The sequence below is a fragment of the Adelges cooleyi genome, unplaced genomic scaffold (assembly GCF_023614345.1).
Source record: "Adelges cooleyi isolate 19-005CV unplaced genomic scaffold, UGA_ACOO_1.1 ACOO_flye_CR_arks_rails_tigmint_CR_PRNA_247, whole genome shotgun sequence".
Taxonomy (NCBI): Eukaryota; Metazoa; Arthropoda; class Insecta; order Hemiptera; family Adelgidae; genus Adelges; species Adelges cooleyi.
In genome coordinates, this window is record NW_026095912.1 from 14,585,217 (window position 1) to 14,610,153 (window position 24,937).

General features: G+C 35.6%; 5 protein-coding genes across 5 annotated transcripts; 3 read left to right on the top strand and 2 right to left on the bottom strand.

The window, feature by feature from the left end:
- Positions 1 to 607: 607 nt before the first annotated feature.
- LOC126836678 (THAP domain-containing protein 1 B-like) lies at positions 608 to 2,555 on the bottom strand. Its single transcript, XM_050570282.1, has 4 exons — positions 2,377 to 2,555; positions 1,965 to 2,278; positions 1,109 to 1,195; positions 608 to 985 (listed from the first exon to the last, which is right to left on the bottom strand). The coding sequence occupies exons 1-4, from the start codon at positions 2,445 to 2,447 to the stop codon at positions 735 to 737; spliced, it is 723 nt and encodes a 240-aa protein (XP_050426239.1). The 5' UTR covers positions 2,448 to 2,555; the 3' UTR covers positions 608 to 734.
- Positions 2,556 to 3,925: 1,370 nt separating this feature from the next.
- Positions 3,926 to 8,494, top strand: LOC126836424 (activin receptor type-1). Its single transcript, XM_050569797.1, has 8 exons — positions 3,926 to 4,612; positions 5,694 to 5,919; positions 6,005 to 6,222; positions 6,299 to 6,546; positions 6,725 to 6,956; positions 7,036 to 7,226; positions 7,310 to 7,538; positions 7,644 to 8,494. Exons 1-8 carry the CDS (start codon positions 4,286 to 4,288, stop codon positions 7,764 to 7,766), a joined length of 1,794 nt encoding a protein of 597 aa, XP_050425754.1. The 5' UTR covers positions 3,926 to 4,285; the 3' UTR covers positions 7,767 to 8,494.
- Positions 8,495 to 12,115: 3,621 nt separating this feature from the next.
- On the top strand, positions 12,116 to 13,737 carry LOC126836563 (mitochondrial ornithine transporter 1-like). The gene has a single exon (XM_050570097.1). It carries the CDS (start codon positions 12,376 to 12,378, stop codon positions 13,381 to 13,383), a length of 1,008 nt encoding a protein of 335 aa, XP_050426054.1. The 5' UTR covers positions 12,116 to 12,375; the 3' UTR covers positions 13,384 to 13,737.
- A 1,101-nt stretch (positions 13,738 to 14,838) lies between these two features.
- On the bottom strand, positions 14,839 to 17,004 carry LOC126836465 (zinc transporter 7). Its single transcript, XM_050569919.1, has one exon. The coding sequence runs from the start codon at positions 16,917 to 16,919 to the stop codon at positions 15,651 to 15,653; it is 1,269 nt and encodes a 422-aa protein (XP_050425876.1). The 5' UTR covers positions 16,920 to 17,004; the 3' UTR covers positions 14,839 to 15,650.
- A 2,276-nt stretch (positions 17,005 to 19,280) lies between these two features.
- LOC126836838 (uncharacterized) lies at positions 19,281 to 24,446 on the top strand. Its single transcript, XM_050570494.1, has 2 exons — positions 19,281 to 20,173; positions 21,687 to 24,446. The coding sequence occupies exons 1-2, from the start codon at positions 19,933 to 19,935 to the stop codon at positions 23,060 to 23,062; spliced, it is 1,617 nt and encodes a 538-aa protein (XP_050426451.1). The 5' UTR covers positions 19,281 to 19,932; the 3' UTR covers positions 23,063 to 24,446.
- The last annotated feature ends 491 nt before the right edge of the window (positions 24,447 to 24,937 follow it).

The following is a 24,937-nucleotide window of genomic DNA, read 5'->3' on the forward strand; positions in this document are numbered from 1 at the left end:
CCGTTGTGAAAATTACATCATAAGCCCGTTGTAAGGGATGGAAAATAGTGTTAACAAAACTATAAACTAATAACCGTTTTGTTAAATAATACTTTTCATAGCAATATTTTCTTATCAATATTCTCTTATCACTACCGAGAAGGTTGAGGTATGTTAGGTTAGGTTTTCATCATGACGCGTGACGCTAATTACCGACAGACTTCCGTCCATAAGACGTACTTATGTCAAAAACTTAGGGCCCAGGATTCATTAGGAGACTTTATGGTATGAAAAAAAGTGTAGTCAACTTTTAACAGCAGATACAGTTCAATGTGTTAACAGGTAGTTTAAAGTTTTTAATGTAAGTATTAAAGAAACCACATCATTTGCCACGCTGTACTTGTTGAGTACGATCGAATATTCCATACAAATTTGAAACTAATTTCCATTATTTTTAAAAATATTCTTGCTAGTCGTCGTTCAAGTTGAATAAGTTAATAATTTATATTTTAATAGAAAAGAAAGAGACGGGTCACTGAGGTAATTATAAAACATTATAACACCTTTATATAATACATAATATTTTATATTATAATAATATTAACTTGTATTGAGACACGGTGGAGAATATAAAAACATAAGTACACGATGAGAATACAATTAAATAGTTCACAAATATACCAAAAAATAAAAAACATTATACGTACATGTTAAAAAATTTTAATTGATCTTTGAGGAAGACCATCAAATATATTTTATAATGTCATTTCCGAATCCTTGTTTAACATTTTGCTGTCTTTAAGTTCTTTTAATTGATCTTCGATGCTAGAAATTTTATAATTTTGCCTTCTGATTTTTCGTTTTAAGGTTCTGTTTTGCCGGTATAATTTTTTTATTGTGTTTTTTAATTCACATTTTGAAGGAGATCTGCGATTCGATTTTGTTTTTGGAGACGATGAAACAAAACGCCGTTTTTTACTTTTCAAAAGTGTACTACGTACTGGAACTGTAATCGAATAGAACAAATTTTAAGAACATAATAACTTGTATTTCATCGTAGGTGTTATAATCTATGGACACCGACGTTGAAGACCATATTAGCTGTACTTAACCTTAAAATGTTTCTTACCTTCAGAATTTTCATCAGCTCGAATAAATGATGATTGTGTTAATGGTGTAATGGAGTACAGTAAGTACTCATTGCCAAGTAATGGAACTACAATAAAATAAAACATATTTTAAGAACATACTATTTCATTCAATTTTTTTACCGACTTAAGGTCAAAATTTCAAAACTTTTTTTTTATTCTGATACATCATACTATACTTGTTTGATTCATAACTTTTTTTAAAATTTTTTTTTATGTATAGGTAATCTTAATGTTTTGCATTTTACTAAAAAGTGATGCATTTAATAGCCTATAACTTTTTATCACACAAACCAAAAATTCCGAAATTTTTACAGCACTTATTTATATGCATGTAGAACATTTGGTAAAAGTTTTGTAATGGAGACTTTTTTTCACTAGGTGCTGTACGACTTAGAATTTCTCAACTTTTGTACTGTAGGACTATAATGAGAAATTCATTATAGTTGTACAATGAAAAAAAAAAAGTTTTGAAATTCATAAAATTTTCAATTTATTTTTCAATTTTTAAGTACTGAAAAATTTGAAAAAAATGTTTTTCAAGTATATCATGAAAAAGAACACTTAAATTAAAATTGTTTAGTGAAAGTTCCATCACGATATCATAATTAGGTAGCCATTAAGGAACGTGATGGTGAACTTAAGGTGTTTTCATAGCAAATTTCCGGAATAATGAAGAAAAATGTTTTTCTTCATTTATTTGGTTTTATGGAACTATTTTAATAGGACATGTAAGTTTGTGGCATTTCAAAAATCCACTCGCACACACATTAGGTGATTTGGCATGGAATGACCATAAATGGACAAACGTTCAAGATCATATTAATGTTTTCTTACCTTCAGACTTTTCGACACATTTTCCTCCTTCTACTGATACACTTGTAGATTGCTGTTGAACTAATTCATCATCGCTACAAACGGTTGGTTTAAAATGCGATTTCTGAGCCTTTGACGGTTGTTTTTTGGCCGAGAAAATTGTAGGAACCGCGTTGTCGTGTAAACGAACTTTGTAACTTCCTCCGGGTGGATCATAAAAACAAAATGGTTCAAAGTGATCACTACACAGTTTACTATATTGAGTAGGGACAAATCCTTTTCGATCAACCGCTCGAATCCACTGCTCGTTTCTAGTCGGATTCTTTAATGGAAATCTACACGTGCATTAAATGTGTATAATATCATGATCAACAAATACGAGTTGGAAGTATAACAGTAACAAGTTCAAGTACAACGAATGGTGTTAACTTACGAAAAAAAGTGGATATCCGAACCGGACGATTGTCGATTCACACAGCCATAAGCGGAGCACGAACAAACCATTATATTCGATAATATTAATATAAACTGATAAACACAATAACGATTGGTTTCGATTTGAAAAATATTAAAAACAAAATTGAAAACTTCTAAGTATTGTCAATGCCTGCCCATTATACGTTCGTTATCAATATTCGTTATCATAGTGTAAATATTGCCGTCATGGCAAATGGCCGCCACCAGACACACTTCCATGTAAACACTATGTAAACGGTGAGAGAGAGAGAGAGTTTTGTTGGTCGTCCCATGGAAGAAATAATAATATCATGGAAGAAACAATAATATGATAAAACCTGATAACGAAATTTTTAAATTAAGAATTTGAAATTAATTTTTTATTTAAATATCATTTTTTATTATTATTAAACGTTGTGATTTTTTATTGTATTCCATACATAATATTAGATAAGGCTTGAAAGAGGAACTGAAAAGTTATTGATTTTACAATACCTAGTCGTTTTTTTAATACATATATAAACATGATTTTCACTCTCGGACGTGCCAAATGACTTATTAACATCATAATATGTATATTGTTACTAACAAAGTTGTAAAGAATACAGCTGTTATAATATTTTTAAATAAATACGGAATACCTACTAAGAGTAGAAAAAATCAAAGTAAAATTAATTAAATATAATTGTGGTTATTTCACCTATATTAGTAAATTCAACATTTTAATACTCATATGAATGTTACCTTCATTTTTTTGTAAACATATTCCAAGTCATAAAATAACTTAAGCAAATAAAAAATACACGTAGGTGTATAATTTGTGAGTACTTTGTGGCAATCGTATTATACACAGGCAGCTAGTATAATATCATTTAAATTTTCAATTTTATCAAGTTAAATACGTGTGAAACATACTACAATATAGTTTTGTATTTATAATTACAATTTTATACTTGGTATTTTTACCTTGAAAAATGTATTAAAATATTTATACTTTTCAATAATCATACATTAGAACATATTTTCTCATATTTTCAATGTATTAAGACCCACACACCTAATGAGTTGTCATTATAATGAAATTATGATTTCAAATAATTAGTTTTTATAGTGGATAATAGAAATACGATTATAAAAAAACAATTTATACAGATGGAGATGGACAAAATAGGTGGTAGAATAGTACAACACCATTGGCAAATTAAGACAGAGGAGGAGCTAAGTTTTAAAAAATGTACTTTTTATATCTGGTCACCCACAAGTAGGTATACATTGTAAATTATTACAATATAGTAAGTGTATACAAAATATATTGCTTAAAGGTCTGTGCGTGTGATAGTACGCCGCCGCCGCCGCCGCTCGAGCGCGGTAACCGCGGTTACCACTGTGCCGGGTTACCGCTAAGGTACCGCGACTCGACCCGTCCCGCGGTAGTTGCGGCCACCAGCGACGTCGTGATACCGCGACAATTACATTGTCCCGGGCCCTGGCCATACCACGCTACAGTGGCGCATCGCACAGTATCTCCATCGCATCACCAATCACACAATAACAATAACAATACACAATCTCGGCCGCCGCCGCCGCTGCATTCTCATCCCGTCCCGTCGCGCACATCTCTCTTCTCGCTCACCACCGCCTACCTGCATTTTATTATTCGTGCATTCGCTCGGGTCGTCGTCGCACTCCCACCTCTCTCTTTTATATACACGCTTATATATTTTACTGTTTGCTCGCCGCGCGTTTTCATCGCGTCCAGTTGACCAAACCAACCGACGACAACGGCAACGACGACATCGACATAAACAACACGGCAGTATTATTAGTGTTACATTATTATTATTTATATTAAGCAAACAAACCGAAACCGGCGAAATGCGATAAAAATGTTGGCCACCGGTACCGCGTTCCGCGTCGCGACGGTCATGCTGCTGTTCGTCGCGACCGCGCGATCCGACGGCGGCCCCGTCCGTCCGGTGGGCCCGGACGACCTGGGCTATCTGGCCATGATGACCGCCTCGGACGAGGACGACGAAGCCAACGCGGCGGTGGACAAGCCGCAGGACAAGGACGAGGCCAACGGCGGATCTCTGTTGTCGTTCAGCGAAGACGCCGCCGACGCGACCAAGAGGTTCAACTGTCTGTCGTGCTCGTCGCAGGATGCGTCCAAGTACGACTGCAAAGAAGAAACGGCCTGCGTCCGCGCCATCAAGGTACGTTTGTTTTGCTTACCTCAAATCTTATATTATACGGCTTGCGTTAACCGCGTCGAGATGCGTCTCGTCGTCCGTTCCGTTGTCCGTTTTCGTATGCGTCGGTCGTATAATCTTCGGTAACTCGTATAAAGCGTCTCGTTTGGGTAGGCGGTCTAAGTAGTCCAAACGGTTTTAATAATATACTCTCTGTCAATCTTGTAATTTATTTATTTATTTATTTTTTTTACGGAAATAATTCCATATATTATAATATTACAGACATAACGTACAGTATAGGAAAAACTTACAAACTAGCATACAAACATTTTTACAACTACATAACTAGAAAATAAAATATCTAATTTCATTGAATTTGCAGTAGACATTAAAATACTTACAATGGAGGATAAACTATAATTAGTATACTTTGCGTATGCGTCAGTCGTATGAGGCGTGTTAAGAGACGCCTACTCACGAATCAAGTTTAGTCGACCGATTGTAGTTGATCAACAAAAGTCGAATGAAATTTGTTGTGAGAACATTTTGTTTCGATAGAGTAGATCGACTCGGTCAAACTTTATCGATCAAGTGGAAACCTGTCTTGAACGTGTGAAACTAATTGAATTGCGAGTTCGCTTTCAACTGGTCACTCTTACATTTGTTTAGTATATTTTTTTGTGTAGTGTTAATATAACAAAAATGAGCCTCGAGTGGTCTGAAAGTTTGACGCTAATCATAAACGTTATCATAGCCATCACTTCAGACATTCTTAAATGTTCTATTTGTCCTCTAATGCTAGTTCCTTCTTTAGCTAAGCGTCGATAGATATCTTCTTAATGTCCATTGCCGCCTCACACAGAAACGACAATTTTTTAAAACCGGATTCAAGTCATATTCAACTTTTGTTGATCGACTATAATCGGTCAATTAAACTTGATTCGTGAGCCTTTAGCGTTGACCGTAAAGACCCAAACCCATCAAATGTAACTGGGCCGAGAAAAAAAAACAGAACTAAACGTACAATTTTGTCGTACAGCAATTGAAACTCATTACTCATGCATGGACATTAATACTTACATTGATTGCTTGTAACTTGTAGTGTTGGAAATCGAGGGTGCGAGAGGACGGCATCGAACGCGTAAGCCGAGGATGTGTGACCAACTCGAAGCAAATACACCCTTGTATACAGTCGGTTTCGTCGCACACGACGTACTCGGCCGAAGCCGGTATCCGTCAATACATTGTAGAGTGTTGCGAGGGCGACAACTGCAACGACGGCGATTTCCCTACCCTTCCGGCGGTCGACATTGACAACAAGTTCAGAGGTGACTCTTTCGAAACGAGACGAATTTTATACATTATAATGTTTAATTATTATTATAATTATATAAATATTTTTGTGTTTTACAGAAAACATTGTCGATTCGGAAAGGCTGAAACTAATGTTTGCCATAGTGGCTCCCGTAGTTTGTGTGCTCGTCATGGCCGTGATCGTCGTGGCCATTATGCGTCGCAACCACAGAAAACGCTTGATATCCGCATCGGCGGCAGCGGCCGCTTCGGCTAGATTCGACATGGATCCGTTGGACAGTCACTACTACACCATGGACCTGTTGCGCGATCACGTTGTAAGTACGACGACGACGAGCAGTTGACGGCTGCCAGTATTAATTAATTAATATATTATTATTCACAATGTGATAGCAACCGGACGGCGGCGGCGGCGACGACGACTACATTACCAATGAACATTCCATGACGTCCGGCAGCGGTTTTGGTTTGCCGTTGCTCATGCAACGCACGTTGGCCAAACAAATAACGCTGTTGGACCTGATCGGCAAGGGTCGGTACGGTGAAGTGTGGAAAGGGCTGTGGCACGGCGAACACGTGGCCGTTAAAATATTCCTGTCCAAAGACGAATCGTCGTGGCGGCGAGAAACCGAAATTTACAGGTAAAACGACGTTCACTCTGATATCTAAAGTGTCTCTTGCACAAATAAACACGGTGTAAAAAATCCCATAAAGTCTTGTACAGCCCGTTGTTTGAACATGTGTTATTTCTAATTTTCAATTTTCAAAATTACTTCTCGTCCAATTACGGCTCACGTATGTGTTTTGCTTCCGTTACAGCACCGTGTTGTTACGCCACGACAACATACTCGGTTTCATCGGTTCCGACATGACGTCGTACAACTCCACCACTCAACTGTTACTGATCACGCACTACCACAAGAACGGCTCATTGTTCGATCACCTAAACAACCCCAGTACGGCTCCGCTCACGCGCGACCAGATGCTGAAAATCTGTTTTACCACCGTCAACGGTATCGTTCATTTGCATACGGAAATATTCGGCACTCAGGTAATTGAAGAAACGTACCAAAATGATTTCGATTAAATTGTCGTGTGGACATTTTTAACTAATAAATATTACCACTTAGGGTAAACCGGCCATCGCACACAGGGATATCAAAAGTAAAAACGTTTTGGTGAAAAACAACGGAGCGTGCGTTGTAGCCGATTTCGGTATGGCCGTCACGCATGTACAAAAGACCAACGAGATGGTGATGGCGGCCAATCCGACTCGCGTTGGCACCAAACGGTACATGCCGCCCGAAGTGCTCGACGAATCGTAAGTACAACGTGTGTTCTGTCGATCGAATAAAAGTGGCCTCTTATCAATATGAAAACATGTATATTTTCCGTCTGCAACAGAATCATCGAATGCTTCGAGTCGTTCAGACGGGGCGACATTTATTCGCTGGCTCTGGTTTTGTGGGAAGTGTGCGCTCGGACCGCTTGCAACGGACTGTTAGACGACCTGGACTACAAGCCTCCTTATCACGACCGGGTGGGCTACGACCCGGGTTTCGACGAAATGCGCAAAGTCGTGTGCACAGAACGTAACCGTCCGTACGTGCCCAATCGCTGGTGGTCAGACCCTGTGAGTAGCTGTTGCGACAATAACGTTCGGTCGTAATTAATTACAACAATAATTGTTCGAGTAAGACTAACGAAAGCCATTTTTTTAAATTTTTTTTATTTACAGATTTTGAGCGGCATGGCCAAATTGATGCGAGAGTGTTGGCACCCGAACCCCAACGCTCGACTGCCGGCGTTACGCGTGAAAAAGACTATCGGCAAATTATGGTCTTCGTTGTCTGCCGTGTGATTGTTTTTTTTTTTTGCTAGAAGTAAATTCAATCTATTTTTTTAACATGTGTATTAATTATGTACAAAATAACGCGCGTTAAAATTAACGATAAAAATTACAATATTTACATATTATTTACTACGCTTGACAACCAGTAAAAATTTTGTGCAAATTTTAGTCTTCGTTAACTACTTATATGATAATATAAAATATGCAATTTTTTTTTTTTTTTTTGACGCCAAGTTAAGAAGATTTTTTTTATTCTAAAAGTCGCGATGATTTCGAGCTTTAATAACTGATTATATTAAATAATGTTGTATGTATAACTCTAGATTTTAACGTCACAAAGGTGTTCCTATTACGAACGATAAAATAATAACTCTAAAATAATACTATATTATCGTCGTTGATATCGTCCAAGCGGGCCAATCCCATTTAAACACATAATAAGCTTATTTTTTTTATACTTAATATATATATATATAATATCCTAATATTTGAAATTATGTTTTTTTTTTTTCAATAGGATTAACGTGTGACTTTGTATTAATATTGACTATATATATTTTTTTTTATTATTATTTTTACTAACGCGTACCTTATTTTTTTTTTTTTTTTTTGAGACTAAGTTTCTTTTAAATAATTACACTATTAATGTGTACGTTATGATTCGATAGTTAATTTATTTAAAGAACGACACTGAAGAGTTTTTAAAAAAGTATTATAATTTTACGTATATATATATATTATATAAAATATGTATAATTTCTTTTCATTTTTTTTTTTTTAGCTTTAATACTATTTTATTATACTTGTAAACAACTTAATATATATATTTATACATATATTTTTTTTTTCTTGTATTCAAATGATAATATTGTAAAGGAAAATCGCTGAAATCTGTGATGTTGTTGCTTTCAAGCGTGTTTTTATAAAACTGTTGATTTTTTTAATATTTTTGTTTTTAAGAAAGATAAAAACGAGATAAATTTAAACATTTTCACATTTGTTAACTCTCATCGATTGATTGTTATTATTACTTGTATTTGACTAATTGTTTACTTGACATTAAAAACATTTCTACGACTAATGAAATATGTATTTGTGTTATTTTAACGGAAATTGGAGTCACGTCTTTGTTTGCCAATCTCTTTAGAAACCACACCGGTTTTTTTTTTATCATAATTTAATTTACAGACATTTGTTGATTAGAAAATTTGTTCGATCGTCGAAGTAATTTTGACGTGATTGTCGGTGTGAGCAATTTTTATATTTAAATAAGAAAATAATTTGCCAATAATAAACAATTTAATAATGATTTACCGCAAAGTTGTTTAGAGCTAATTTGTTATATTTTAAATATTTTTTTTTTTTAAATATTTATTACACATTAATTGGTATAGTACATGCATAATTTTTTTTTCTTTCTAGTCTGTTAATTAAAATTGTATTTATATCACTTTTTCCGGTGAATTAAATTAATAATCGAATTTCAACAGGTTACGCTCGGGTCTGAATATTAATTTTTTTTTTTTACTGTATTATTATTAGATTTGAATTTTAGTGTGTTAACATTGTGTGTATTAACATTGTTTTTTTAAAACTATAGTGGGCGAGGGGAAGCTACCAAATTCCGAATAAATACAAAATTATTATACTTAAACGTCAATAGATAAATTAGTTTACAAAATACGGTTAATTTTGCTAATTTTGTCTGTAAACGCGAAATAGATAGGCGACTATTTTATTTATTTTTAATGGCGTACATTAAACATGTTAATAAACGATAAATTACTGGTAATAATTTCTGGATAATTACCATTTAATATTTATATATATATATATATTATAATATTATATTGTTTATCGTATTACTAATTCAATTTAAATTAGCTATGAAATTATATATTACAATGTGCTAACAAACTACAAAGCAACCAAACTGTTTAAATAATTCACGTTATATAAATGCCAAAATCATAAATAAATATTTTAAAAAAAATATATATATATATATATAAGGAAAACACTAATTTTTAAAAATTTAGCTTGTCAATTTCTTTTTTTTTTCCAACAAAAGAAATAGTTTCAAAACGGTCCAATCAATTTTTTCTGACAAGTTTTAAAAAGAAGATTGCGTTATTATTAATTAATTATAGTTTGTTTTATTATCTTTTTTGGGATCAAAAAATATTTTTAAAAGCCTATTTGATTAAAAAAAATTATTGTCTACATATTTAGGGTAGGTTAGGTTCGGTTAGGTTTGGTTAGAACAAGGTTAGGTTAGGTTAGTGTGAGGTTAAGTTTGGTCAGTGTGAGGTTACTGTAAGGTTAGGTTAGGTGAGGTTATGTTGACTTTTAATTAGGTACACAATATTATTTTATTTTACCAGTTTTATAATACAATAATTTCATGGAAACTCGACATCTTAACATGCCTCTACCATCCCACAAGCCAATTAATTCAGTTGATTAATTATTAACAACGTAGTGTTTGGCACACTTTAAATTAGCTAGCTTTTAGATATCTTTCTTCAAGACGTATACTCAATTAATTGTTTTATATCCATTGTTCACGGCCATGATAATGATAAAATTCAGTTGCTGAGCACAAAACTTCGATGCCTACTCTAAAAAGATGGATAATTATTATAACTCGGCGTCGAGCAGGTCGCAAACATTTTTGTTGGTAGCACTGAAAGTTCTTCGGTAGGCATATTATATTAAAACTAATAGGTAGATACTTACTTTATTTACATCAACCGACAGTGTAATATAAATTGCTGATAGTCTCTTCTTCTTGGAAAGAAACAATTCGATGGGTTTGGTTAATATAATAAACCTATTATGCAACAAAAACCCGTTCAATCCAACAGGGTGAACTTGAAGTACCCCAAATTTAGATTTGGTCGGTTAAGGCAGACATATCATATTTAATAAAATAACATTAAAGAATATTAGTACAAGATAGTCCTTAAACAAAAAATTCACCTTGGCCTTATTAAGAGCAGACCAGAGTGTTTAGCTTTTAATTTATTTTATATACAAGTTCAATGGCGCAATTGGAGGTAAATGGTATAAACGGTAACCATAAAATTTGAGGTTAAAACTATACCGTGGTATAGTTAAGCCTAGAACCTCCCAGAGCGCGAACCCATCAAATTTGTGCGGCTGGAGGACATTTTTTGGAAAATTTCAAATTTGATTTTACATAATTGTGTAAAATTATAAGTATTGTACAGGTACCATCGAGTGTATGATATATATATTTTTTTTTTATAATATAACAATAGTGCGAATTGATAGTGGGCCAAAATAGCTGTTTAATTGTGTACATTTTGTTGTATGTATAAATAATGGCACTAATGTAATAATACATATTATGATACACGTGTGCGCCATGACCGTGAGTGAACCAAAGAGAAAAATCAAAATAAGTTAATGTTCTCAATCAGATTAAAAACTAAACAAAAAAACATAATATGCAAGTTTAACACAAAAAACAATACTTATATACGAATGATAGTGATAATATATTACCACTTGTATACTTAAATATGAAATATTGTTATTTTATTTTTTTACTCTCTTTTATTTCAATATTAGCAGTTAATTAATTGCCTACTAGATTCAAATGTGTTTTCTTTTGTTTGACTTAAAAATATCAACGTTCAATTGCTATTGTGTACTTAGATATTATTTTTCTTGTTGTCTCCAAAAAATATGTCATTCGATTGATACCGAATTAATGGGCTCTGCTCGCTTTGTATTATTTTATTAATAAAGCTGTCAATATCTTAATAGGGTTATTTTTTTCCCTTTCAAACAACCGGTGATCACGTCCAATAATTATGCACGAGTATATTATAGTTTTATCTAAAGATAATAAATATATATATAGGCATACCATTGAGTATACTCAACGATAGTACTTATACCTATTAAATTATATTATTATACATTAAACATTATTATTATTTTCCCTCTAATTAATAACGTGTAAACGGGTGCAATGCATATTGTTATAATGCTGACACGTATTTAATGTAACATTATTTTATATTATAATAATATAGCTGTTGTTTTCAAATATATGTAATTATTTTATTAATTATTACAACATAGTGTGTGTGTGTGTGTAGCACGCGATTAAACCGAAATTATTATAATAATTAACGTATTAAAATATATTATATTGATTCGATGTCGGCTATGTACGGACGTTTAAATTTTGTTTAAAACGTTTAAAAAATATATTTTATTATTATTCGATAATTATATACGCCAGTAATAATATTGTTTTTGACGGCCAACCGTTTAGCCCGGTTTTGTGTGATAACACGTCGTCATGACTGTTGTTATCACAAGGATTGTTATCAGTTAATCCTAGCACGTGCGGTGTCCGTGTTTTGCGTGCTGCAGTTGTCTCTCTCTCCGCGTGTGTGTCTTGCCGCCACTCGTCGTCCGCGTTGAATTTTTTTCGCAAAACAATTTCAGACATGCATCCGAGTGTTGGGCGCCCGTCGTCGCAGTGTTAGCCCGCCCGCCGATTTTCCGTCCCGTCGTACCGCGTGTACCGCGCCGCTTGCCCAACAGTCAAACCCAAAGTCCCAAGTCCGTGCCCGCGATGACGTTGGCCGAAAACGAACACGGCGGCACCACCCAAGGGGTCAAGGAAGGCGCCATAGGATTCGTGGCCGGTTGCGTGGGCGCCGTCGCGTTGGTCTACGTTGGCCAGCCGTTGGACACGGTCAAGGTGCGCATGCAGCTGGAGCCGCGGGCCTACCGCGGCATGGTCGACTGCATGCTGACCGTCAAGAAGCAGGCGGCCGAGTCGGTGCCGCGCTCGCCCAGGCGGGCGTTCGTCCGGGCGCTGTACGTGGGCACCACGCCGGCGCTGGCCGCCAACGTGGCCGAGAACTCCGTGCTGTTCGCCACTTACGGCGCGTGCCAGTCGATGGTGGCTCGCACGCTGGGCTTGCCCGGGGCCGACCACCTGAGCCCGATGGCCAACGCGGCGGCCGGTAGCATAGCGTCGTTTTTCTCGTCGTTCACGCTGTGCCCGACGGAACTGATCAAGGTGCGCCTCCAGGCGGACACCACGAACGGCATCAAAGGCCAGGCGAGCGCTCTGCGCGTCATACGAGAGGTGTTCAGGACCGAAGGGGTCAAAGGCTTCTATCGCGGGTTCGGTTCGACCGTCGTGCGAGAAATGCCCGGCTACTATGTGTTTTTCGGAGCCTACGAAGCCACTCGAAAGCTGTTGTCGCCGTCGACCACCGACGGCGTACGCAATCAGCACTGCAGCCCGTTCGCCACGATGACGGCTGGCGCGGCGGCCGGAGCCGCCCTGTGGGTGGTCATCTATCCGGTGGACGCGGTCAAGTCGCGAATCCAAGCTTGCACGACCACCGCCGGAATCGGCACCTTGGCGACGGCCACGGCCGGCGGCGGGGGCAACGGGAGCGCGGGCAGCACGGCGTTTCTGGGAACCGTCTTGTCGGTGGTGCGACACGAAGGCGTCGGAGCCCTGTACAGCGGTCTCAAGCCCACCATTGTGCGTACGGTGCCCGCTTCGGCGGTCATGTTCCTTGCAATCGAGTATACAAAAACGCTTTTGAATCGTTTATTCTAATCGTCGGTAATAGGATGTGTACCAAACTAGTTCAACACACAAATCTAGACACAGTCTTCCATTATTACTTTTAAGACTTAAGCATAGTTTTTGTTATCTTATTTTATTATACTATATATATTATATATATGTATGTATATTTATATGTTACGTTTAAAAGCTAATTTGTTAAAATATTTTTTTTTTTTTTCTTAGTAGTACACTTGTTTTTTTTTATGTTACCACTTTAGTTGTATCGCGAACACTTACGGGTGTTGCGTTTCGAATACGATTTCGACTATAATTTATTTTGTTTGTGCATGTGACAATAATTACGTCGATGTTAAAAAATTACAGACTTGTGTAGGAAAACAATTTTTTTTTGTTTTTTTTTTTTTAATTAGACGAACAATTAAAACGGCCCACACAAATCGAGTTGTTTATTTCGAGGTACAAATTCATGTACGATCATATTAAGTAATTATTGAATTATTTTACTGGCAAAGCTAGACAGAGATTATATATATATTTTTTTTTAAATTTATTAACGACCCGTGATTGAAAAAAAAAACCGTTTAGATGTTTTTTAATATCGTATAATGTGCCGCCCATTATCGAGACGATGCCTTCGAGTTTATCATCTTGCGGATGATTTGAAAATAACGTATCGTGCTAATTAATTTTTTTTTTTTTATATCGTAACGACCAGAACCGGATGATTTTTTTATTCGTAATATTGTAAATATGGTAATATTGAAAACCGATTTAAATACCTTTTATTTGTTATTCGAAAATAATTTCAAGTGGATGTGTTTAATTGCTATCAATTTCCATTGAGACCGGGCGAGACGATAAATGACCGTTTCGATTTTTCAACAGTGGTCTTAATTGAACGTGGCAATTTAGTGCGATACATATTTTTATCTCGGTACCTAATTGCACACAGTAAACACAATAAATTGCAGCCTAATAATGTGGAGATTAGCGGCAAATAAAAATCAAGTTATCAAATATAAGTTGTGCAAGTAAGCGATACAATTTTGAAACAAACCTTTTTTTTTTTTTAACGAATAGAATGACTTTTTATAGAATTATTCTGATTAACGCCTGAAAGACTGTATTACATTTATATTATTCACTGTCGAGTAACGTGAGAGTTTATCTGTCTAATTACCAATTAAAAAATGTATAGCACTTGATTAGGTTGGCTTAATAGGTTTTTTTTTATTTTCAACTTGATGGTATTTTTTTAACGTTATTATTTATGGAATAGAGGTATTTGATGGCCTTACCTATACTTAAGCTTCCCCTCCCCCCCACCATCTTGCAACAATAACACTTGCCGTTTAATGATTATAATTACTAAGAACCTAATAAAACAAAAGTGCCGTAGGTTCAGCGTCCGCTGTCGAGAGTAAAAAAAAAAACAATATTATTGTAATTTTATGCAAACAGTTTTATCTGTTTATTTTTTTAGCTTCGATGCGAATGTCGAGAAAGGTACCTTTTCTCTTTTAAAAGGACATTTCTCTCTTAAATAAGTTGTCGATGAATTGTACACAAAATACAAACGTAACAAAATTCAAACAACGATTTATAATGTTTTCGACTGTTATTTTTTTTTATATAATGATTGTTATAAAAAAAAAAAAATACAATGGTTCAACACACGCGTTATGATATATTCTTAAATATTAATAATTAAAATTAAAAAAAAAAATATATATGACATGACAAAACTTTGTACAACGTATCGACGATGGACGTATTATATTAGATGGTGTATACTTATTTCAAAAACGTCGGACCGTTATTCAATTGAAACAAATCATGGCTACTTATATTTTAGCGGCGGTGGAATTAGGAGAGACCATTCGCGGAATGTATAATATTATAAAATTGTTATTTATACACATCACAACAATAACACTTAATTAGGACTACGTTAGAATCCGTAAATTATCATTTAAAATATCGGTATTATATACATAGAGTGTATGGGTATAATATTTATATATATATAAATATATATATACATATAAATATGTGTATTACATAATATGTATACATATATCTTTATTATATACAAACATATAATTTTACTTTAAAAAAAAAAAATAAATTGGTTAACAATAATAGTAATTGTATACTTCTTTCCGCCTTCGGTATATATATATATATATTGTAATAATAAATTGTTTCGAACCTTCATGATTTTTTTATTTTCTCATATTGTGAATGTTTTTTATACTTTGGCCTTTTTAAGTACAACCGCTATCGAGTTAACCTTACGACAACGTCGTGTAGTCCAGTTGCACGTACAGATGTCGGACTCCCACCTGAGAGAATATCTGTTCGGCTTGTTTGACGACAAACCTGGCGTCGACCTCGGCCGCGTTCACTTCCAATTTTATGCAGCCGACGTACGAGTCGGAACACAGCGTCCAGAATCTGGGTTCCTGCACGCCGTACACGCCCCTGATCGTTCTCAGTTTTCTGTAGCACTGCTGTAGGACGGACGACGACGATCCCGCGCCGTTCAGGCTCTTTTCTTCCAACTCCACGGGCGTGCGTTGCATCAGTACGCACGCGGAATCTTTCAACAACGGTATAACACTGAGACCGACCAGGCACCCGATGAATATCGAGCATATCGGATCGGCACGCATCCAACCGAAAGCTCGCATCAGTAGAGCGCTGACCACGACGCCGACACTGCCCAACGTGTCGGCCAGAATATGCAAGAAAACGCCTTTCATCAGATGAGACTTTGCGGGATCACTGGACGTCTGGTAATGACTGTGAGAAGAATGGTCGTCGGGCCAACTGTTGACGTTATTGTTGCCGCCGTTGTTGTACATGGGTATTGCGACCGACTGAGGGTTGCTGTTCTGGAGCAGCAGATTGGTTTCTCGTCTGCGGTTGTTGTCTCCGTCGAAATGAGAGTGATTGGTGGAAGCATTGTGGTTGTCGTGCGAATGTCCGTGTCCTCCACCGCCGCCGCCGCCGCCGTGGGAATGTCCGTGCCCGCCGCCTCCTCCACCGTGCGAATGTCCGTGTCCGCCGTGCTGGAAGGCGTAGATGCCCACGAGGTTGACGAGCAGACCGAGGACGGATATCAGGAACAGCCGTTCGTGGTGCACTTCGGGCGGCTCGATGGCCCGTTCGACGGCCTCTTCGAGTATGAAAAAAGCGATGAACAACAGGAACAACGCGTTGACAAAGCCGGCCAGCACTTCGGCGCGCTTGTAGCCGTAGGCGTACGAATCGTCGGCGGGCCACCGGCTGACGATCTGGGCGGCCAGTCCGGCCACCAGGCCGGTGCAGTCGAAGAACATGTGAAACGAGTCGCTGATCAGCCCCAGGCTGTTGGTCCAGCAGCCGTATGCAAACTCCACAAAGGCGAACGTGAAGTTCAACACCAGGAACGCCAACAGATTCCTCGAGTTCTTGTCGGACAGCGCCGACCTGACGGCATCTTTCAGCCGGCTGGCCAAAGGCAGTTTGCCGAAGTTACTGTTGCCGCCCGCGCCGGGTTTGTTGGTCAGAGGAATCATCGTTTGCCGAACAAATTAAATTAGAAAAAAATTGACTGCAGCAACAGCAGCGGGTCGCGTACATTCCGCACTTGCAGCTGTTATCACATTGTTATCGTGTACAAAATGATAACACCTTATCGCAACGCCACGCAATGGAAAAGACGACGCCGCTGTCCGTGGACAAACATTTCGTTGGAGGTAATTATTATTGTTGATAATATTGTGATAACGTCGATGTGATAACGTCAGTAATGCACAATATCGTGATAAGGCGCAGTAATGGCAATAATTATTGTAGTACCGTATAATAATATTATCGTTTGTACATCTAATAAAATGCGAACAAATCGTTTAATGATCGCGCCCTTGGGTAAAAAAAAAACACCGTTTTCACCTTCGGTGCCAATATATTATAGTATTGTTTTCCCATTGTGTATCGACACCAGAATTTTGGGTATTCCAACATATTATAATGACACTACAATTATTTTGCATCAATTTGGTCGGATTTTATCCCGTTGCTATTTTTGCATAATTTATTTTACAAAAGAGTGATTTTTTTTTTTTCGAACATGTTCATAATTAAAATAATATGCCTTCCCTTCGAGGGAAAGATTTGAATTCTGTTTTGTAATCGCACAGCTCACGATCAGTAAACCTACCTATTAAATTTGTATTGTTCATGTTTTTTTTTGTAAGTTCTTTCCAAGTATTTACAAATACTGCTGTTGGAAGGTCACCGATAATTAATACCCAATTGGTTTGCAAGTTTGCTTTCAACTGGTCTCTCATAAATTTTGATTAGTATTTTTTTGTTTGTGTAGTGTTAAAATATTACAAGTGTCGAAGACGTTAGCACAGATTAGATAAAACTATAGCTAAAACAACTATACAAGTATTTAAATTGGATTTAAAAAAAAAAGTGTTATCTAAGCTGTGATATAAGCATATTGTTGGCTTAAGCAAAAAGGAGACACTTGTAAATTTGATTTTGTTATTAATAGAGCTCTGATGTTAATGACCGCATGAATGTATAATAAAATATATATTTAAAAATATCAAAATATGCAATTATATATGCTTTTTTTTTTAAATCGGCCAAACAATTTTAGCCGAATTTTCCAACAGCCGACTCGACATTATATAAATATATATAGGTAACATTTTACATAGTTAGGTTAATTAATTATTTAAAAAGGCATTATTATATGCACATCAGGATTTATGTTGAATTCCAATTATTTTGGTGATGTTTTTCAAATCTAAAAAGAACAAATACAAATCTTGGACAATATTTATCAAAGATAATAACAAAACGAAAAACGTTTTTAATAATATTATTTACTTACAAATGTGCTATTAAATTTGGAAACAATCATTTTATAGACAAACATAAGACCAGATGTAAAAAAAAAGTACATTTTAAAACTTAGCTCTTCCTCTATCATAATAATTGTCCAATGTGTATTCTACCAATAATTTTGCTCATAGGTCATTTTCATTTATATAAATTGCTTTTTTTTTCGTCGGATTACTCTATTAGTTCTATTCGTATTATCGACTATAAAAACTAAAATTATAATTTCATATACTTAACACTACCATTCAGGCCATAATGTATATAAAAAAAAAAAAAAGAGTATATTGTCCTACAAAAAAGAGTACGAGTGCAAAAGTGGCCTAACCCATCAATTAAAAGCAATAAAAAAAAAATTGTACTTTATTTATTTATAAACTTTGTTGTTTGAAATAAATATATGCATATCAATAGAATGTTTAAATATATTTAAGTTATTTTTTTAAATTTATTAAGTTTGGTTAATTTATTATTGACTAATTAATTAAATGTATGGGCATGGCCACTTTTGCACTAAGTTTGGCATTTTTCAAATCGTAGGCAAGTATTTGGATGCGGTAAAATTTATTGTGATTTGACTAAAAAAAAAAAAATATTCATCAGAGTTCAATCGGTATCTAACTTATAATACGAATTGAGAACAGCTCTGGTCTGTGTGTGTGTGTGTGTGTGTGTGAGCATTACTTGCTTTTTTTTTTTTTTTTGGTGGTGGTCTTTTCAGGTGGATCGTTTGGCCAGCAAATAATAATAATAATAATACGGTACGGTACACCTAACCGAGCGTTGTGTGTAATTGATTTAAACGGGATTGACATTTTTCAGACCGGCCTCGGTTTAAGACCTCCACACGACCGCATAATAATATTATCATTACTGTTACCTATTGTTAACGTACAGACTACAGAGGGTGATTGTATGCGACAACAACACAACCGTGCGATTGCGGGTTTTATTATTTTTGGGGGGGGGGGTGGGGGGGATACGACGTGTCGATGTGTGATAGCAGCTACTGTCATCATCATCATCATCATCGTCATCGTCGTCGTCGTCGTTATTATTATTATTATTTTGTTATTTCGTATCATTGTACATATACGGTAACCTATATGTGTGTATTGTATATATTATGGCCATCGGTGTGTGTGTGTGATAACCGCAGTGTGTCGTTCGAGTGCAGTCAGTAGTTGACGTTCAATAGTGTTCAACATCTTATGTCGGTTTTCCTTGGCCGTCCATTCCGGCTGCTGCTCAAGACCGCCGCCGCCGCCGTCTTATCTGTCAACAAATTACTATTACTATTTTATATTACTAACTTATTGCTATTATGCGGTAAACGAAAAAAAAAAACCGTTTTGGCCCGAAAACACCAAATTTTATTTCCACTTGAAATTTTCAACAAAAAAAAAAAAAACCAACCAACACACACACTTTTTAATGGTGCTACGATATTATGCCGTGCCCTTTGGCCGTTGAACGGTTCACAATGTCGTTGACGGGTCGAACGACGACGGGCAACTCGTCGGTCGATAACGGCCTGATGATATCGTCCGGACGCCTTTAACCGCCACCGGTCGACCGCGCTATGACCGTCGGGGTCTGGGTCCGGGGTTTTTGACCATAGCCATTTTTTTTGTTGTCGTCGTTTTTCCTTTTCCTTTACAATACCACAACAACATGTGGTGGCGTCCGTCTCGTTTGCGCGGTTATTACGCCACCGTGTCGACCGAAGGATCCGCCACGGGCTCGGCCGGTAACATTTTAATGATGGTAGTGGCCGCGGCCGCCAATCAAAAGAAGAGAAGGACCACGACGTTGGGAGGAATGGCCGTGCTGACTTTGGTGTTTCTGGTGTACTACATTTGCCTGTACTCGAATACGTCCAATTACGTGCTCGTAGTGCCCGCCGGCGAAGACAGTGAGTATTAAGCTAACTGATTTGTATGAAAATGTTTGTGAAGATATTTTCTGTTTGACATTGAACTAGGACTTCACTTCCTTAAAAGGAAATGTCTTATCGTTGATCTAGATTGAAAATAGATATCGATATAATTTATAAATATGTTTATTTCTGGAGCGATAAGTGCCAAAATTACTTTATTTTGGTCATAAAAATATTCCCTCAATTGTAGAAATCATTATAAACTATCTAGATCCAGGTACTATTTGTTTGTCCACCACAGATAGGTTTCTGAGCACATTTTTTTAAATGCAATTAGTTGGTTGGGTTTTAGTTTAAAGTTTTTCTCAAAAACTCTTACAGATTTAAGACTCTATTTCTTGAGTTAAATATTTGATTGATAAATCGAAATTAAGTTTTTTAATTGCTTAAGTGAATGTTGTTTATTTAAATTTTTTTTTTTCGCGATGCTTAAGAACTTGTTAAACAAACTAAAGTTGATTTTGAAAAAGTTGCTTGGGAGATATTATTTAATTAATTACATACAAACTCAATAAATAATACAATCTTTGCGTCTTGTTGATAGTAACATTAATTAAGTTTAAAGTAATATGTAGTTTAAATGTAGAATGTACATTAGTGTTATTTGTAATACAATTGTTATATTTATTTTTTTTGAAAAAAACTCTAATTCGCTCAAAAATGCCATTTTTCTTTTTGCAGCTTGTATTAAAAATAAAAAAATATATAAATATTAAGTACAATTATTACAATATAAAAATGTGTACTTAAGTGAAATATTTTGATGAAAATTAAAATGTGCTTAACTTTGACAATAAATTGCTTTTGGTGTTGTGTTTTACTTTTACATTTTTGTTAAAAATATATTTTTACTTAGGTACACAGCTTTGTATTGCAATAATATTTATATTATATTATATTTATATTAATAATTAAAAGTGGCTTAAATAGAGTTTTTTTTTTTTTTGGTGAATACCAAACTTAAACGTTATCTATAAATGTGTTATAAAGTTATGTGAAAAAAAAAGGAAATTAAAAACTATATAAAATTGTTAGTAATAAAATAACTTGATAATTTTAAATAAAGGTATAAATCTAATTTGTTTTGTGATTTAAACGTAACCCCTTTAAATTAAAAACAATAACAAAAATCGATTAAAAGTGAAATATTATAATAATTAGACAAAAAAGAAGGTGGGCTTTAGTTTTTTTTTCTAATCAAAACTTGTTTATAGATAGAGAATTTTTATGTTTTAAAAAGTTCGAAACATGCACTAATAAAGTCTTAAAATATTCTCTCAATATTCCGTTAAAGTGCGGTACAATTTTTTCAAAGAAATTCTCAAACCTGAAATTAATCTCTTATCACCAAAATATTCTCTAATATGGAAAATACAAAATTTTTTTCCATGAATTTTATCGACAACTTGTTAAAGCCGATAAACTTATGTATAAACCTAAAAATCCACTTATTTATTTCTCACATAAAAATTGTTAATTTTGCTTTCAGATCCAATGTCGTTGAGTCCGGCTTCGGCGTTGCACTTGACCGGCGACAAACGTTTGGCGAAAAATGCCGGTAGCTCAAAGAACGAAGTTGGGAATAAAATGGGCAACGCATCGACTCCGGCGAAAAAAATCGGAGCAGCTACAACCACTGCCGAAATTTACGATCGAGGGTTTCGGATCGACGGTCGAGGTATATGTACCGAAAATACTCGGTTGTTGATAATTATCACGAGCAGTGCGGCGTCCAGTCATGCGGCAAATCGAAGAGCAATTCGCATGACTTGGATGTCCAGGTACGGCGGTCACGTATCGACAGTGTTTCTACTTGGCACGCCCAACAAATCCGACGGCAAGAAATCCGACAAGAGCAAAGAGGAAAATAAAAATGAAAATGAATTTTCGGATTACTTTTCTCCTATTGCCGACGATAGTTTGTATCAAACTAGCCCTTTGAATGTATCGATTTCCGCCGGCTCCTCTTTGGATATAGATTTGGAACTCCAGCAGAAAATAATCTTGGAGAACCAACGGTACGGCGATATTGTGCAGACAAACGTAAGAGACACCTACACGAATTTAACGCTGAAATCGATCGCCGCTCTAGAATGGACTCTGGAGTACTGCCGTTGGGCGCGATACGTACTGAAGACCGACGACGACATGTTTATCGACGTTCAGCGGTTGTTGATTTTCATTCGGAACTTCGAGGTGCGCGAATGGAACGACAGGAAGAAAAAACTCGACGAACAGTTGACGCAAAAAACAAAATTATATTTGGAAAAACCTCATGCATCCAATTTGAGTAACGCCGCCGGCTCGCTGTCGTCTCAAATTCCACCGATCAGCAACGATCCCATGATCTGGGGCAGGCTGGCAAAGAACTGGAAGCCTATACGACAACTATCGTCAAAGTACTACGTCAGCCGACAGCAGTACAAGCCGGCGGTGTACCCAAACTTTTGCACCGGGCCGGCGTACCTGCTGACTCGAGGCGCCGTCGGGCCCATTTACAAACGGGCTTTGGGCATGGCCGACAATCGGACGGCTTCACAGTCCAACCTCTCCAGTCCGCCGTACTTGAAGTTGGAGGACGTGTTCCTGACGGGAATCGTCGCACAGGACTTGGGCATACCGCGCAAGCACAACGAAGCGTTCGCCAACAAACGTCTGAGCGGACGGCAGCTGGAAAAATCCATTTGCTTCACGCCGACTCTGTCGAAAATCAACAGCGAAGAGGCTTCGTTGAGCTACGGCAAAGTTCCCACGTTGAAAAAGAAGTTTGTGTCCAACAACATAATATCCATACACATGGTGAAGTATCACGAACAGTTTGACTTGTGGCGCAGACTGATGGACGGACGCACAAAATGCAAGTAAAAGGCTGAAATTTTGGCAATCGACCGTGGCCAGGCATCGTACACGACAAAAGTTTTAGTTAGCGTTAATATTTTAGAGTATATATATATATATATATATATTTGTGTTTATTTTCCTATAACGATAAGACAACGGACAACAGTGGCCAGCGTGTTTGGAATACATTCGTTTGGAAAAAAATTATCTCAAAATGGAAATGCGTTCTTTCCAAACACACTGGTACAGGTTTGTCGTGGACGAAACCTAGCCGTTTAAAATTTAAAAAGGTTTACGATGTGGGCCAATAACGCGTTATTAGTAAACAAAGAAAGGTACAAGTTTGTTATGAATTGATAAAAAAAAAAAAAAAAAAACCTATGCCCCTGTAGTGATATTGTGTAAAGCACACACACACACACAACTAATCTCTCTACTAGCTCTCTTCTACTATTAATTAATAATAATAATTATTTTGTTTTTTTTTTATCGCTTTAAGGTATACAATTTTTTACAATCTACAGTTTGGAGTAGACAAAAAAATGAGTAGCTAATTGTTTTTTTTTATATTTTAAGTACCATACACGGCTACGCTATGTGTATTATTTATTCTACTTGTTGTATTTAATTTAAACAAACATAGCAATAACCTATTATTTTCTACGTACATTTTGAAATACAGTATTGGCATGTATACCAACTATTAAGCTATTCGTGTTACGTTAAACAGTATAAATATATTTATTAAGATACACCCCAAAGGACGTATACGCATTTCAAGTAGGTAGTACCTAGTAGTGAATTTTTTTTGAAAATTATATTAAGAGAGATTACCATGATTATATTTTTTTATCACACACCATATTGTAATGTAAGTATATATTGTATATACAAAAAAAGTTCATATATATATATATTTTTTTTTTTGTTACTAAAAATCAAATTTTGGTTTTATCGTCATCACTGTTAGTTTTTATTTTAGAGAATTATATTTTATAGAGTTTATTGATTTTGAATTTTCGATAGAAAACCTCTGTATTTTCAATGTTAATAATTTATATTATATTTTAAAATATTGTGTCGCGTTAGCCACTATTGAACGCCTTCATTAGAGTTACGTGTATTTATATGTATATATATATATATACATATATAAATTATAATGTCAAATTTTAGTCGTAGTCATAGTATTAGGTATGTTAATGTATGTTTTTTTTTTTACCAACCAACACGAATCAAAAATATTATACGATATATATTATTATTATTGCGACGAGACATCGTAGCGGTTGAAATTGTTGCTGTATTTGTATACTATTTTTACTGTTGATGCGAACAAAACAAACAACTCTGTAATAAAAACAAATACGGTTGTATTGTAATACATATAAATAAGTTTTTCAATTTTTTTTGTTTCTAGTATAATAATTTGATGGAAAAATGTCAAATAGTTATTTCCGTTTGTGTTGTTTACGGCAAAAATATTTCATACGCATTCAACGGCCACATAGAAAACATATATTATTATACAAGAAGGACGATGCGCAAATGTTCAATTAACACATCCTAGTCTCTAGGTCAGTCCAATCTAGACTATTCAATCAGTCGTATACTATTTGACTCATCTTGCATGACACATTATTAATATTATTATTTTCGTTATTTATTTATTGTCATATTATTAAAAGTAGGGTGACTCCGACCGATTGAACGCGTCAAGTATATAATCGACGTTGTTAACGTTGCTTTTATTAAGGAATTAGTTCCCGTTTCGTCGTTCCTATTTAAAATCAAAAAGTACCATGTTGTTATACAAACACCTTTTCTTACACACTTTTTAAAAATAATAATGGATTTTGTTGATTCATGTTTTTTTATCAGATTCCTAAAAAAAAAAAA